Source organism: Mus musculus, chromosome 10, assembly GCF_000001635.26.
Source record: "Mus musculus strain C57BL/6J chromosome 10, GRCm38.p6 C57BL/6J".
In the NCBI taxonomy this organism is placed as follows: domain Eukaryota; kingdom Metazoa; phylum Chordata; class Mammalia; order Rodentia; family Muridae; genus Mus; species Mus musculus.
In genome coordinates this window covers 70,954,544-70,970,221 of record NC_000076.6, presented here as the reverse complement: position 1 = coordinate 70,970,221, position 15,678 = coordinate 70,954,544, and the positions used below count along the sequence as shown (strand labels likewise).

General features: G+C 45.7%; 1 protein-coding gene across 2 annotated transcripts in view; it reads left to right on the top strand.

The window, feature by feature from the left end:
• The window catches only part of Bicc1 (BicC family RNA binding protein 1), a 236,861-nt gene that overhangs the window by 189,469 nt on the left and 31,714 nt on the right, over nucleotides 1-15,678 (top strand). For both annotated transcript variants that reach the window (NM_031397.3, NM_001347189.1), the window contains exons 4-8: nucleotides 9,008-9,087; nucleotides 11,290-11,448; nucleotides 12,508-12,561; nucleotides 13,006-13,200; nucleotides 13,847-14,098. In NM_031397.3, coding sequence (NP_113574.1) covers nucleotides 9,008-9,087; nucleotides 11,290-11,448; nucleotides 12,508-12,561; nucleotides 13,006-13,200; nucleotides 13,847-14,098 — 740 coding nt within the window. The remainder of the gene's footprint in view (nucleotides 1-9,007; nucleotides 9,088-11,289; nucleotides 11,449-12,507; nucleotides 12,562-13,005; nucleotides 13,201-13,846; nucleotides 14,099-15,678) is intronic.

Sequence of the window (15,678 nt, the reverse complement as noted above, 5' to 3'; positions counted from 1 at the left end):
AAAAAAAAAAGAACCCTAGGCATTTTTCCAATGATAGTTTTCCTGAAAGCCCAGTTCCCTAATTTTAGGCATTTTAGATTTTCATGCATATTTTCAGGTTTCTTGAGATCGTGTGAGGAAGCTTGACACACAGGCTATAACATACAGTCAGGGGACCTGTTCTGAGCTGTCCTTCATGATAACAAAGGGAACTGTCTCACTAGACAGCACAGAAGTGATGTACCTTCAAGGTCAAGGCCAGTACCTGGCTGCTTGTCTCCTGGCGTCCTTGATTGTGACCTAAATTCTTCTTTCCTCAGGTTTCTTCTTCCAGTCTCTCTCTCTCTCTCTCTCTCTCTCTCTCTCTCTCTCTCTCGTGTGTGTGTGTGTGTGGTGTCACATGTGTATTCACAGGACTTGCTGTGTCCCCTTTATTCTGTACCGACAGCCAGCAGTTGTGTGTCAGATGTTTTGTGAACGGCCCCAGATGTTGTTAAAAAGACACACTCCTCCTTGGCTGTGGATGACAGTGCTTTGCTGTGCTCAGACCACAGGCAGGACCCCTGGGGCCTATCATGCACATGTTGACCTGTATTCCTTGGAGAGAGTGAGCATTGGTCATTTCTGGCTCTTAGATCTGTCCTCATAACCTGCTGTAATCTCAGTTTCCTGGGGAGGCTCTTTCCTGGCTTATGCATGTGCTCCCCCCCCCATCCATTAGGGGGACCTCTGAGGTCAGACCAGGATTGCATTGCAGGTGGCCAGTATTTGGTCTGGTTGTCTCCCTTCGCCATACCCCTCCTGGGTCCCAGGTCATTGCAACACATTTTAAAAGATCACGTTGCATGTCTTGGGCACTGTCCCCTCCTCATTAAAGCGGCCTGTCTAACATCCCCTGTGCAGTGACCTCATTGTGACCCCTGTGCAGACTCCCCTGTTTCCAGATTTCTTCCTGGCACTTGGCTTCCTCAACTCCCTCTTCCCAGAATCCTCTTCCTTATCTCTGGAATATAGAGGGCTGATGCCAAAAAGCCGAGTCTAGTTACATTTCTAACTTCCTTCTCCTCTGGCTCTGCAGCTCTACACTTGTTAAACACCTGTCTCCCACCTGCAGGGCACCTCTGCGGTTTATGACAGAGGTTAGTTTGTGTCGCCTTGAATAGAACGGTACAATAAAGCCCCTTCCCTCTGATTCTGTTCTCACGCTCCATGAGGACATCTGGTACTGATTATTCCTGCTGGTGCGCCCTGATTCTGCTTCGTATTTGGTGTGCGTTCTGTTGTTCTTTTCTGAGATTATTTCTAGGTTTCCCCCCAAGTCTCTATAACTCTGCATCGCATCAAACAGCTTTGGGAAGTCCCTCCAGACTCCAGGCGGAGAAGATGCATATAAGCCCTCCTTCCTCTGCTCCCTTTCCCCTGAAGGCTGGAGGCCGGTGGAGAGCATGATGATGGACTGGTATCTTTATATTTCCAAATCTTAGTCACCATGTTGAGAAATTAGTGTTTCACCCACAAAAGGCCTGACCCCCTCTCGAACTACCTTTGTGTCTCCCAAGGCTCATTGCTCCTTCTATCCAACTGAAGAAGGACCTCTGGGCGCCATCTTGGTTGGATGTACCTCTCACCCTTTCCTTTTTTTAAAAGCTAAAGCCTTCTCAAAGCTCCAGTGACAGGGATAGCTGTTTCTAAGCAGAGCTGAGCAATTGAGTTAAAACGTCCCAAGGCCATTTCCTGATGCTTTCTCTTTTGACTTCCTGGTGTCACCTGGGTGTCACAAATGGTTCTTTCTCAGAGTTTGAGCATCATCCTTCCAAAGACTACCTTGATAGGACCTTGATGTTGGGCTCTGTTGGGTTCAGACAGATGGGTACCCACCCAGTGTGGGATCATTATTCCCATGCAAACTAGGGTTTTGAATTTAAATATATCTGATTCTAGACAGCCTTTGCTCTCCTGTTGGCTATTGAGGTGGTAACCTTTCTTTTCTGTTTTAAACCAAGGCAGGCACGGAGGACCACGCCTTACCCTGAACATCATGTTAAGAGGTCACTTATCCTGACTCAGTTTATTGGGGTACCTGTTGGGAAAGAACCTTCCTTCACGGGCTCTAGGCTCTGTACTACTCTGTTCCTATTCTATTCTAAAAATCATCTGTAGTCAGGGCTCATCAGTCAGCTCAGGTTTTCTATCTTTTTGACAAAAGTGAGATGTTGCTACCTCAGCCTATGTAAAGCTTTTATTTTAAAAAAGCAAATGTCCTGCCTGGTTGTTTGTCAGCTTGATACAAGCTGGAGCGATCTGAGAGGAGAGGAACCTCAATTTGAGAAAAGGCCTCTATAAGATCAGCCTATAGGCTAACCTATAGTACATTTTCTTGAAAATGATTGACATGGGAGGAGCCAGCACACTGTGGGCGGTGTCACCCTGGGCTGGGAGGAGCCAGCTCATTGTGGGCGGTACCACCTCTGGGCTGGGAGAATCCGATCAGTGTGGGCAGTGCCACCCCCTAGACTGGTGGTACTATAAGCTTTAAAAATGCAGGCGGAGCAAACCATGAGGAACAAGCCTGTAAGCAGCACCCCTCCCTGGCCTCTGCATCAGCTCCTGCCTCAGGTTCCTGCCCCAACTTCCCTCGGTGATGAACTTAAACCTATACGCTAGAATAAACATCTCCAGTTGCTGTTGGTCCGTGGCGATTTTATCACAGCAATAAAAACCCTAACTAAAGTTCAAGTCTATCTCTGAGGTGTCCAGAGAGAAACTTAATTGTTCCACAGTAAGTATGAGCAGCCGCTGGTCGCCCTCATGTTGAATTCACCTCTGCTGATCCCCAGAGTCATTTGCCAACCTAAAGGAAATGCAATCAAATCTAGACCCGGGGGACGGACGGGGTCGTGTCAGTGATATCTCAGCTGTGACTCTGTTCAAGGAAAGTTTGAAGCCAAATCCCGTCAGCATATGAGACGCAATGCGTTTGTTTTGTGTCTTACAAAGCACGTTATTAGGGAAATACCAGCCGGGCGAGCTCTGTTTTCCATCTACTTTGATACCGAATCACACATTAGTGAATAAGGCAGAAGAGGAGGCCAAGCTGTGGCCTGGGAAGCCAGCTGCTGATCCACACCAGCTGTTGATCCACGCCAAGATCTCTGGGCTGCTCTCCCGCCCTCTGCTGGGGCAGAGGGCGCCGTGCCAGCACATTAGCATTAGGGTTCTTGGAAATGCCTTAGAGGTTAGATAAACTACATACAACAAGACAGCGCAAAACTGCAAAATAAAGATATCGGGTTAGTTTAGGTTAGTTTAAGAACATTATATGGTTCAGAGGTGAAACGCCTGGGTGGCCCCTGCAAGGGACCCTAGGCTTCTGCACCTGTGTGTCAGAGACTCCAAACCATGCATAAGCCCAGCCCCAGGGGAGTGCAGTCCCTCCTCCACGCCAGGCACACACCACATACACATAATTAAAAATAATAAAAATAACTTTTAGTAGGGGTCTTAGAAATACAGTAAAGCAATGTAGATTTGTAAGGAAACTAAGCAGTCTGACCCGGATCACCAAAGCTCCTGACAGCAACTTAATGGAGAGAGACAGAGAGACAGAGAGAGAGAGAGACAGAGACAGAGAGACAGAGACAGAGTCAGAGAGAGCTATGACTATGTGTTCTGAGGTTTGGTTTGTTGTTATGTATTATAAGGCTAGATTCTATATCCCAAGGTTTAATTTCCTCAAGAAGAAGAGATCCTCACACATGGGGCTGGAGAGATGGCTCCGCAGCTAAGAGCACTGACTGCTCTTCCAGAGGTCCTGAGTTCAAATCCCACAACCACATGGTGGCTCACAACCATCTGTAATGGTATCTAATACCCTCTTCTGTTGTGTCTGAAGACAGTGACAGTGCATTCACATGTATATAATAAATAAATCTGAGAGAGAGAGAGAGATCTCCTCACACATATACCAGCTTTTGTTGTGTAAACCTTGCCCCCAAGTTATCTGTGATTGGTTAACAGAAGAGAGGTAGGCAGGCCTTCCTTTCTTGGGCTTGGGGTCTGTCTTAGGGTTTTGCTGCTGTGAACAGACACCATGACCAAGGCAACTCTTATAAGGACAATGTTTTATTGGGGCTGGCTTACAGGTTCAGAGGTTCAGTCCATTATCATCATGGCAGGAGCATGGCAGCATCCAGGGAGGCATGGCGTAGGAGGAGCTGAGTTCTACATCTTCATCTTAAGGCTAGAAGACTGACTTCCAGGCAGCTAGGATGAGGGTCTTAAAGTCCACTCCCACAGTGACACTCCTACTTCAACAAGGCCACACCCACTCCAACAGTGCTACAACTTCTAGTAGTGCCACTCTCTGGGCCAAGCATATACACACCATCAGAGGGTCTAAGGCAGAGACCAGGAGGGGGGAGGAGAAGGAAGAAGGTGCCATGGGGTTGGTGGATCATGAGAGTATGGCCATGAAGCCTGGCCAGTTGGAGTAGGAGCGATCCAGGCAGAACATACCTCAGGGTTATTGACAGGGAAGTAGACAAAATAGCAGAGAGGGCTGATATCTGCCCAGATCTAGTGCTATTAAAATTTATTGTAAAGGTTTTGTGTCTTTTATTTGGGAACTAAATGATCAAATGTAGGGTAGAAACCCTTAAATAATATTTACCTCAATGTGCGTGGGGGGGGGGGGGAGTAGCTGTTCATATCACTGTGGATCAGAAGCAGGTAGAGTTTACAGAAGGGAGTGAAGGGTAATATATTCTAGAGCTCTAAACCCTTGATCTTCTTGTTCCACTTGAAGTTTTCAGACTCCTAGACAGTTCCACCAGCTGTGTAGCAAGCATTAAAACAGCAGCAGCAGCAGCAGTAGCAACAACAACAACAAAAATCAGGAGTCAATAGGGACCTCGAATATTCAAGCATAGTGCCACATTTTCTGTATTTATTCTCCTCCTTTCTCTGTTCCCCCTTTCCTTCTCTCCCTCCCTCTCTCCCTTCCTCCCTCTCTCCTCTTCCTCTTTCCCTCCCTTCCCCTCTTCCCTTCCTTTCTCCCTCCCTCTCCCTCCTTCCTTCCCTCCTTCTCTCCTTCCTTCCCTTCCTCTCTCTTCCTTCTTTCCTCCCTCCCCCTCCCTCCCTCCCTCCCCCTCCTCCCCTCCCTCTTTCTTTCCTTCCTTCCCTCCCATTTTCTCTCTTCTCTCCCGCCCTACCTTCCTCTCCCCTTCTCTCTGCTTCTTCCTACCACTCTCACCTCTCCCTTCTTTTCCATTACTACTCCTCCCGCACTGTCCTCCAGAGTCTCTCTGTGACTTTCCCACAGAGCTTGTTAGTGGCTACCCTTAGCTCCGCCTCCCTTTTCCCTGTCCAATCACAGACCTCCTCTGCACTAATGTAATCGGACAGGGAAAATCCTGCAATGCCAGACCATCTTCCCAAAAGCTCGACAAAGCTGAAGGTTAGGTTCAGGAAGCGTCTCGACTCTAAAATGTTTACCAAAAACGTGTTTTTGGAACCATCAAGGGTGTCTATGAACTCACAGATGAAAGCCAGGAGAACACTCCTGTGAAAGGTATCGAGCTCCGCAGAGCAGGGCCCATTTTCCTTTGTTCCTTCTGTGGTGTGTACATACCAGCATAGCTGAACTTCTCAGTGAGAGTGGTTGCTATCCAGTCTCCTCTCTTCCATGGGAGGTGATACGCCTAAAAGACAGGAGCAGATGGGTGTGGTCTGAATCCGAAAACCAACACTCTCGCACGCCTCTGATACTAGGATCAGACTTGCTGAAAGTTAGAATTTTGTTGGAAATGCCCAGTGCTCATGGTTACCTCGGAAATGAAGGAACCTGAGCCTAGAGTCTCCTTCATATAGACATTTTCGACAATAGAGTGCTGCTAGTCTGCTCAGTACCACTGTGGGTGTGGGTGAATAGCTTGGTTTATAACATCCCTAGTCTGTACCCATAGTGCCATTGGACAGACTTGCAGCTCTCTGTCTTTTGATGCTTTCTGGCTGATGCCTAATTCATTTTGTGCTTATCAGTGGGGTCAATACTACAACTCACGGTCAAGTGTTTCTAGGGTGAATTGGAACACAACGTTTATCCCCTGTGATTTTACACAATCTTAAACTGAAATCTTCACCAGGCACTGGCTCTCAGGCATGGCAAGTAATGAATTGAGGTTCCGTTCAGACTAGAAGCAGGCAGCAGGCAGCATGCACATGTCTTCTACGTAAAGGCAAGAGCGGACCCAGAGAGTAGGGGGGAGATAGCGAGCATGTCCCTAGCCATCTCATCCCTTTGATCCAATGTGGTAGTATTTGTTTTTCTCGGTTTCTATTAAGCTTGGCAAATCAAAGAGCCACTTTCTAACAAGAGCTGAATCTGAGGGTTGGGGTTAGGGGTTGAAGACATTGCAGTCCCAGCTTCATTGAATAATTCACTTTCTGACCACTAGGTGGTGCTCATTCACTTCTAAATTTGCTGTTGAGGTGGTTTTGTTTTTTGTTCTTTTTTTTTTTTTTTTTTTTTCCTTTTGCTTATTGTTCTGTTGTTGGAAAGAAAAAGTTACGATAATTTGGTTATCTTTAAACTAAGCATGCCTGCACCTCTACAGGTGCAGGTGTATAAGAATTTTAGTGTTTATCCAGCCTGGGAAGTAATGGGTTTACAAGTTAACATACCTTGCACATGGTATGTGTGTGTGTGTGTGTGTGTGTGTGTGTAAATAATATTGATCTATATTCTTCAGAATCATTTGTCACTTCTGTCAAACCAGATAAAAACGGGTTCATAGACTGTGGTGGGTGGGCATCCGTGTGCCTTGCTTTTGGGTTCCCTAAACTTAGAGCCTATGAAAAACAGTTTTGGAAAGTTCCGAGCAATCTTAAAGTCATTGCAAATGTCAGAGACAGGGCTAAAAAGATAATGGGATAAGGAGAGCCTCAGTCAGGAGTAGCAGGGGGGACATGGCAGAGAAGGGCAGGGTGCCAGTAGAGGGGTGATTAAGTGGGGGTTCAGCCCATATTCCACATTCCAAAGCTGCAGGGTGTTGTCAGCTGTGGTGTCATGTACTGCTCAGAGGAGCTGAGTAGTCTCCTTTCCTTCCTTCCCTGGGCTCTCCCCTGGATTGACTGGTTGCACCTCAAAATATGTGATGTGTTCAGCATAGAATTGACCTTGACCTGTGGGGTATGCTGGCAGTGGAGACATCCCGACGTATGTAGTCCAGGTATAATCCCTACTCAGTGGCAACTGGGTAATTCCTGCTTTGGAAGAACAAAAGGCTCAATGGTTGTGGATGGTACCTGGATATTTACGGATCTCTATCCTGTACTGGACAGAAAGGACTCAGGGAATTCATAGACCATGGTCATGACCTATTGATGATCATATCCGTTTCTTGACTTTGTCACTAATACAAATGGGCAAAGGACTCTCCACTTACCCCAGGATGGTCTTCATCTGCACCAGGCTGGACAGTAAGGTGTCAGAACTCCCAGACTACTAAATTCTAGGAACCCAGTGAAAGAGAAATGGAAACACATCCTCGTGGTTCCATGTCCTTGATTTCTCCCGCTTGGGGTGTCCAGATGCCTGCCACTACACACCGGGCTGGAAGAATGAAGCAGAGTCCAGATCGCACAGGATCTCAGTCCACCTGAAGCGAGTGCCTTGGGGGTGGGGAGAGAGTGAGAAGGCCTTCTCTGATGATGATCGGCAATGAAACAGCTCTCTGAGACGATCTTATCTTGGGCATATACCTTTATTCAGGATGGGCTTATACACATAAACTTTTGGGGTGAACCAATCAATGGTTATCTAGTTGTGAGGGAGGGGGTGAGAATATCTGGGTGTTGGGGGGAGGTCATTGGCTGAAGGCTGCTGAGAGGCCTCATTAGCATGGGAGGCATCCCAGGAATCTCAGGTGCAGGATCACATGACCTTCCTCAGGTGGGATCCAGAGTCCTCAGAGGAGAAGATGCCCAGCTGACAAAGAGTCTGCCCTTTTGCCTTTTCAGGGCTGTCTGTTAACAACAGACTCAGACCTTAACAGCAGGGCAACACACCTTGACCTGAAGACTTGTGCAGGACCCTCCCTTTGCTGGAAGAGTTTGGCTGTGTCTGGCCCTCACTCCAATTCCTCTTAGTGAGCCTGATGGGCCTCTCCCCTAGCCGGCTCTCCAATCCTTATGTCTTGTATCCCACGCTCTGTCATACGATGATTAGTATAACATGTAAAAGTCTTTGTGAAATGTTGTTAGGCCTCCTTGTGCATCACTCAGGCCTGTGTGTGCGGGAATCGTCTTTACCAACACATTCCCCAGACCTTGGTGCAGTGAAGGCGATCAGTAATCCCTCTTGAGTGACTGGACACTTCCCTAGTTACAATCGTGGTCAATAAAGAAATCACGCTGTGTATTAGTCACTCAAAATGAACTCTGGGTAAATATGAAATATTCCCAAGTGGACTTTGTTGTTCTGTGAACATTGGCCCATGAGGATGTTTTCTGTAATACGTCATCACAGTTTAAATTGTGGACAGAGTTGGAAGACATTGCACTATAGGGCCAGGTCTGAGTCCTGTAAAATCTACTTTTCTAGGGCAAGTTACTATTGTTGCTTTCTGCATTGGTTTTCTCTGTTAAAAAAAAAAAAAGTTCACAAAGCAATAGCTTGGATTAAACAAATTACTCTATTATCTTTAGAATGCCGCCAAGAATATAACGAGAACTCAATTCACAAGTAGAATTCATAATTACCTTATTTTATTTCGCAGTGGTGTGATTTGCTTATTTTGCACAGGTTGGAGGTAAATTGCTCATCCAATTTTCAGAAGAGGGGAAAAAAACACTGATAAATGCGGATGTTGGTTACTTTCCTATGCTTGTGATTATAGTGATCGCATATACACAGTGCAGTAACTACAGGGTTTATTGTGGGATGTTTCATATTGCGGAATCGGTCTCAAAGCGGGCAGTTGAGGGAGGTGTGACGCCTCATGTAAGCCTTCCTTCTGCTTCTTTCCAGATCCCCACATCAAGGTTTCTGGGAAGAAAGAGGATGTGAAGGAAGCCAAAGAAATGATCATGTCTGTCTTAGACACAAAAGTAAGTGAACACTCCAAGCTGGTACCCAAGAATCATGTGGAGAAGGGAGGACCAGGGAAAAGAAATCGGCAAAGTTTGAAAGGTGCATGGGAGTCTGCTGGGGGAGGGGGATAGAGAAAGTGCTTAGTATGAATGGTTTCTATCATAGCAAGCAATTATGTATATGAACGCGTTTACACACGCAAGTGTGAGCATACACACACACACATAATATACCATCTTCAGAAAGATACATTGGCCCTTGTTAGTGCTACATAAGTAACAATGATGACAGACATGAGCACATTTGCTTTTCTGAGGTCATAGGAGCCCTGTGTGAGTATCTGTGTGTGCTCACCTGAGTGTGCTCACCTGAGTGTGCTCACCTGTGTATCTGCGGGTGCTCACCTGAGTGTGCTCACCTGAGTGTGCTCACCTGAGTGTGCTCACCTGTGTGTGCTCACCTGTGTATCTGTGTGTGCTCACCCGAGTGTGCTCACCTGTGTATCTGCATGTGCTCACCTGTGTGTGCTCACCTGTGTATCTGTGTGTGCTCACCCGAGTGTGCTCACCTGTGTATCTGCGTGTGCTCACCTGTGTGTGCTCACCTGTGTATCTGCGTGTGCTCACCTGTGTGTGCTCACCTGTGTATCTGCATGTGCTCACCTGAGTGTGCTCACCTGAGTGTGCTCACCTGAGTGTGCTCACCTGTGTGTGCTCACCTGTGTGTGCTCACCCGAGTGTGCTCACCTGTGTGTGCTCACCTGTGTGTGCTCACCTGAGTGTGCTCACCTGTGTGTGCTCACCTGTGTGTGCTCACCTGAGTGTGCTCACCTGTGTGTGCTCACCTGTGTGTGCTCACTTGTGTGTGCTCACGCTTGGCCTGGAATGAACGGGGTGCTTGATCCAGTACAAGTACATATACAAAAGAATAATGACAGAAGCTGAATGTGTGTAAGCCTACACTCATTTGTGATGCTGTTTCTTTAAGCACACCAGAAGTCCTGGCTATATGCCAGGTGCTTAATATTGTACAGATAATAATTTGATCTATCCTCAAAAGTAAATCATCACAGAGATGCTAGATAATTTGACCAACATCTCAAAGCTGGTAACTGGGGAGGTGGTTCAAATCCAGGCTGTGGCTCCCGCTTTTTATTTTTCCTTACTACTTAATATTTTATTGAAATATTTCTGATCTTGCCCTCTGGTCTTTTGTTTTTCTGGATTTATCTTTGTTCCTTTTTTCTTAATGTTTAAGAATTGTTTTCCTTGTAATTTTAAAGTAGTTTAGGATTTTTTTTTCCTCTCTAAAAGGGGAGATACTTTCTTGTATTTCAAGGATTAAAGTGAAAGAAGTTAAGCTTCAAAAATAAAAATATTTTGGGGCACAAGTCAAAAACTGATGATTTCAGAAGGCTTTTAAATGTCTGATATTTTTATATCTTGAGTCTTCCTGTTCAGGAATGCCATTAACAGCCTTGAACATCCCAAAAGTTTTACATCTGTCCTCGTAGCATTGGGTTAAACTCCTCAGAATTCAATGTTCAGATGCCAGTTTGACTGCCACCTTTTTATTCCCCACCACTTGGGATTTTACACTTTCTTTAAGGTAACTGAGCCTCTGATTGGGGTTTGTTTATCCGTGCCTTCGTCTGCCAGGGTGGAAGTTCTTACGAGTTCTCCACTTTTCTTTCCATCAGCTGGAATAACGGGTGGCTGTGTAAGATTGGGCAGGTAGCCACGTAAGCGCTCCTGTGTGTAGGACTTCAGACAGCATGTGTTGTCGGCATGTGTGATCTCAGTGGGGGCTTTCCTTATAGTCCTGATTCCTCCTCCTCATAGATCCTCTGCCCAACACGGCATCTTTAGTCATGTGATCACACTTTCATCTGTCTTCAGGTATTTGAACCATTTCATGAATAATGCCTTTAAAAGAAAAGAAAAACCAGGATAATTTATCTACCATTGCAACTGACCGTATTTAAGAAAGGCTCTTCTGTCACAGTATTGCAGTTAAAAATTTGTCACCACCCTCTGAAAAATTTATCATAAAATGAGATTCCGTCTTAATGAAGAAACGGATAGAAATTTGTTAGGCTGAGACAATCCTTTGGAGAAATCTGTAGTTTCCCATGGAGTGGTGTCCGCTTTGTTAATGCTGAAGCACCGTAAGTGTTCGGTGGTGGTAACACATCGGGACATAACCCTGCTTCCGTGCAGAGCAACCGCGTCACATTGAAGATGGATGTCTCGCACACGGAGCACTCCCACGTCATCGGCAAGGGTGGTAACAACATTAAAAAGGTCATGGAAGACACGGGCTGCCACATCCACTTCCCAGACTCCAACAGGAACAACCAGGCAGAGAAGAGTAACCAGGTGATTGGTCCTTTATACCCTTGAGTCTCAGTAGACAAATCCCTTCTGAGAGATGAGGGCAAAAAGCAACCAGAGGAATTATAGATGGCAGATGGTGTAGGTGGAGGAGGCTGGGGGTACTCTGTGGGACCAAGGATGAGCTGTAGACTCTGGTTCTCTGCTTGATCTCTAAATAGTAGAGATCCCAAGGACCATTATGAAGAACTGAGAGAGTCTACCAGGCTTGTCTTGCCCGCAGCTTTATCCGGTTGGTGGGTTCTAGCTACACAGTTGTAGAAGTGGCCCTTGAGGTCACCATCTCAGAGGATGCTTAGATACACTCCCGCTGCTTTGCGTTGGGCATCACTGGCCCCCACACAAGCACTTCCAGTCCTTGAAGAGTGCATACTACTGCTGTGTTATTTAGATATGTTCTGTCTTCTTAGCTGCTCCCATGATGGGGTTCTGTGAGTCCTGAGGGTAAATCAGGGAGTGTTTTTACACTGGCATGTATCTGTGGCCTAGGTTGAAAGCCTTGATTAAAGATACAGGTGTTATTCAGAATTCCCGGTGATCACTGTGACAAGATGGTTCTGTCACCCAGCATAAGACTAATGCTTTAGTTGGTGAGTCATGGTGATGTCCGGGGATCTATGGAGAAAACTGGAGAGGGGGGTACTAAGGCTGTGATTATCTGCCTGCTGGTGTGGAGGATGAAGGTTTATGGCTACAGAGTCTGATACAGTCTCATCACTGCTGATAATATGTATCTCACAGACTGACGCAAAGAGACTTTAAACAAAAGGGAGAAATGCTGTGGATAGACATATTGACAAAGGGGTCAGAATGACTTCCTGGGAGCTACTGGCTGTTGCTAAGTCCAAGGATGAGGTAGATCAATGGCCAGATATCACTGGAAGAGGGTCTCATTAAAATCAAATTCAGGTTCAATGGGTTTGGCTGAGGCTTATTGGTCAGGAGACCCCATGCTCAAGGGTTCAGCAGGAGGGGTGTGGCTCCCAGGAAGGCAGATAGGTGTATGAGTGATAGAGTAATAAGCCTTGCTTTCTTATTTTGCAGGTGTCTATAGCAGGACAGCCAGCAGGAGTAGAATCGGCCCGAGCAAGGATTCGGGTAACTGTGCTAATCTTTGGGAATCGTGTGTGCATGCTCACCATATTTACATAACAAGGGGGCAGAAATAGCATCGTTTGCCATTTGGTTACCAAGTCCATTTCAGGAAGCAGGAGACAGTGGAGCAGAGTGCCTTTGGGAACACTCCTGCTTCTATCATCTGGGCTCTGGTGGAGGCATTTTCCATCAGTATGTAGACCACAACAGTCTAGGTTTGCTTGTAAATGCTTCTCTGTTGGAGACATTGTGGAAACATTGTTATACTTTTGCCTGGCTCAGGCAAAAGGCTCCCTGCTTTAGGAAATGTTACACACTATACTGAAGCTCTAGCCTGAAGGCAGTTCAAGTCTCACAATCCATCCTTAGAAGAAAAGAGATGAGGAACGTGCCTCTCTGCAGACGTCATGCTTCACGGTTGCTCACTGATGCTTTGGCCTCTCCTAGGAGCTGCTTCCTTTGGTGCTGATGTTTGAGTTACCGATTGCCGGGATTCTCCAGCCAGTCCCCGATCCCAACACCCCGTCCATTCAGCACATCTCACAAACCTACAGCGTTTCTGTGTCCTTTAAGCAGAGGTCTCGAATGTATGGTGCTACAGTCACAGTACGAGGCTCTCAGAATAACACTAATGCTGTGAAGGTTGGTGACTTCAGATGACCTCAAAACACGCACCATGAAAGCTTGTATTTATTTATTTATTTATTTATGTATTTATGGGGGGTGCAGGGGGATCCTTACACTGACTTTAAATTCACAGTTCTCTCAGGGCTGGAGAGATGGTTCAGTAGTTAAAAACACTGGCTGCTCTCCCAAAGGACCTGGGTTCAATTCCCAGCACCAACATGGCAGCTCACAACTGTCTGTAATTTGAGTTCCTGGTGATCTGACACGCTCATACATATATACAAATAGACAGAACATCAATGAACATTAAATAAATATTAATTAATTAATTAAAAAATAAAAAATACATATCATGGTTCTCTTTACCTTCCAGATCATAGATAGGCCTATGCCGCCACCATGACCACACCCAGAACAAGTTTTGTATTTATGGATATTAGACTAATTGGTTTCTAGCAATTTCCTTTGTGCTACTTCTGGGCTCAGAGAACATGCTGCTGATGTTTCTAGAGTTGTTGGAGGTACAATAGAAATGTTGCCTGTGTGGGGACAGTTGTATTTGATGGGATTTCAGCTCTCTCTCTTTCTCTCTCTCTCTCTCTCTCTCTCTCTCTCTCTCTCTCTCTCTCTCTCTCTCCCCCACTCTGCTTTCCTCTGTCAGGAAGGAACAGCCATGCTGTTGGAACACCTTGCGGGAAGCTTGGCCTCCGCCATCCCCGTGAGCACACAACTGGACATAGCAGCCCAGCATCACCTCTTCATGATGGGCCGGAACGGGAGCAACGTCAAACACATCATGCAGAGGACAGGGGCGCAGATTCACTTTCCCGACCCCAGCAATCCACAGAAGAAATCCACCGTCTACCTCCAGGGCACCATTGAGTCTGTCTGCCTAGCAAGGCAGTATCTCATGGTAAGGCTGCTAGAGTCTACTTTGTTGTCTTCTTCTTTAGCTTCTTTGAATCCATCCCATTTCCACTCTGATTTTGGGTACCCGCTATTTAAGAAAGCAATTTGGAATACCAGGCAAACAGGGAATAAGGGTTATTGTGTCGCTGTAGGCTATATTCTATTGTGTAGGGAAGCATTTTTATATTTTTCTTAACTTAGCCTAAAGACAGATGAGATTGCAGGTGAATGCATTTTGTGGTGTGGCTAGAAGGTGGCTATGCTTGACAGGGGGTGCTGATATGCAGTTTGAACTGTAAATGGAAAACTAAAAAACACCATTTAAAGGTCGCCTTCAAAGGCTGAGAGGATGGCTCAGTTTCCACACAAGCCTGAAGACCTGAGTCTGGATCCCAAGCACTTCTATAGGAAGGCAAGGGTGGAGATGCGTGTCTGCCATCCCAGGGCTGGAGGGGCAGAGACCAAGAGATTCCTGTAGGTTGCTGGTCAGTCAGGATAGATAATCTGTGAGGTTCGGGTTCATAAAAAGAAACTGTTTAAAAAAAAAAAACTTGGAGAAAAAAATAGTCAAGGAAACTGCCTGCTATTGGCCTTTGGCCGGTCCACGTTTACCCACACATCTATAAAAACTTGAAGCCAGGTGTGGTGGTGCATGCCTTTAATCCCAGCACTTCGGAGGCAGACGCAGGCAGATTTCTGAGTTCGAGGCCAGCCTGGTCTACAAAGTGAGTTCCAGAGCTACACAGAGAAACCCTGTCTCGAAAAAAAACCAAAAAGCAACAACAACAAAAACCCCAAAACTCTTGACTCTTGGTGATCTAAAACATGTGTACAGTTAATGAATTTATTATGTAAATAAAAATAGGATTTCACGCATTAATTTCGAATGCTATGAAAGACAAACATCCGTTGAGTCATCAGAAGCATCCTGATGTAAGGCCCTTCTCTCCTTCACATGCTTTTTTTTTTTTTTTGAAACCCCAGTGTGTGGGGATTGGTGCGAAGAGACAGGTGTATTGCTGGGTCGGTAGAGACTCTTATTAAAAACAGATTAGACTATTTGGTTCCAGGCCCAGTCTTTAGTGACATTTGACCCAGTGGACATTAGGCATGGTCTTCACTATTAACTTGGCAAATTCATTTAAACAAACAAACAAACAAACAAACAAATAAACAAAACAACTGAGAAAACCCAGATTTGTATTGTTGCGTCCATTCCTCTGACAGATCAAGCTTCCAGTCAGGGCAGTGGGACATTTAAAGATTCACTTTTTGTGGATGATTTTTTGTTAGCCACCTTTATTTTACTGTATGGTCAATAATCCTTTAGCGGTGGGGCGTATTTACATACAGAAACTGGCAAATTACTCATTGTAGTGTCTTCCTTTCCAAGGTGTTTAGGTGTTATTTTTAAGCTTAAAATGCTTGAAAAACTTCACAGACTCACATTCCTACTTTAACCGCACCTGCCAAAACTATAGTTTTTTTGAAAGGTACTATTACGCAATAATGAAAGAAGGGAGAAAGAAATTCAAAGGTTTTAACAACCTTTCTTTTTTATTATCGGTCCATGAAGAAGAGTCA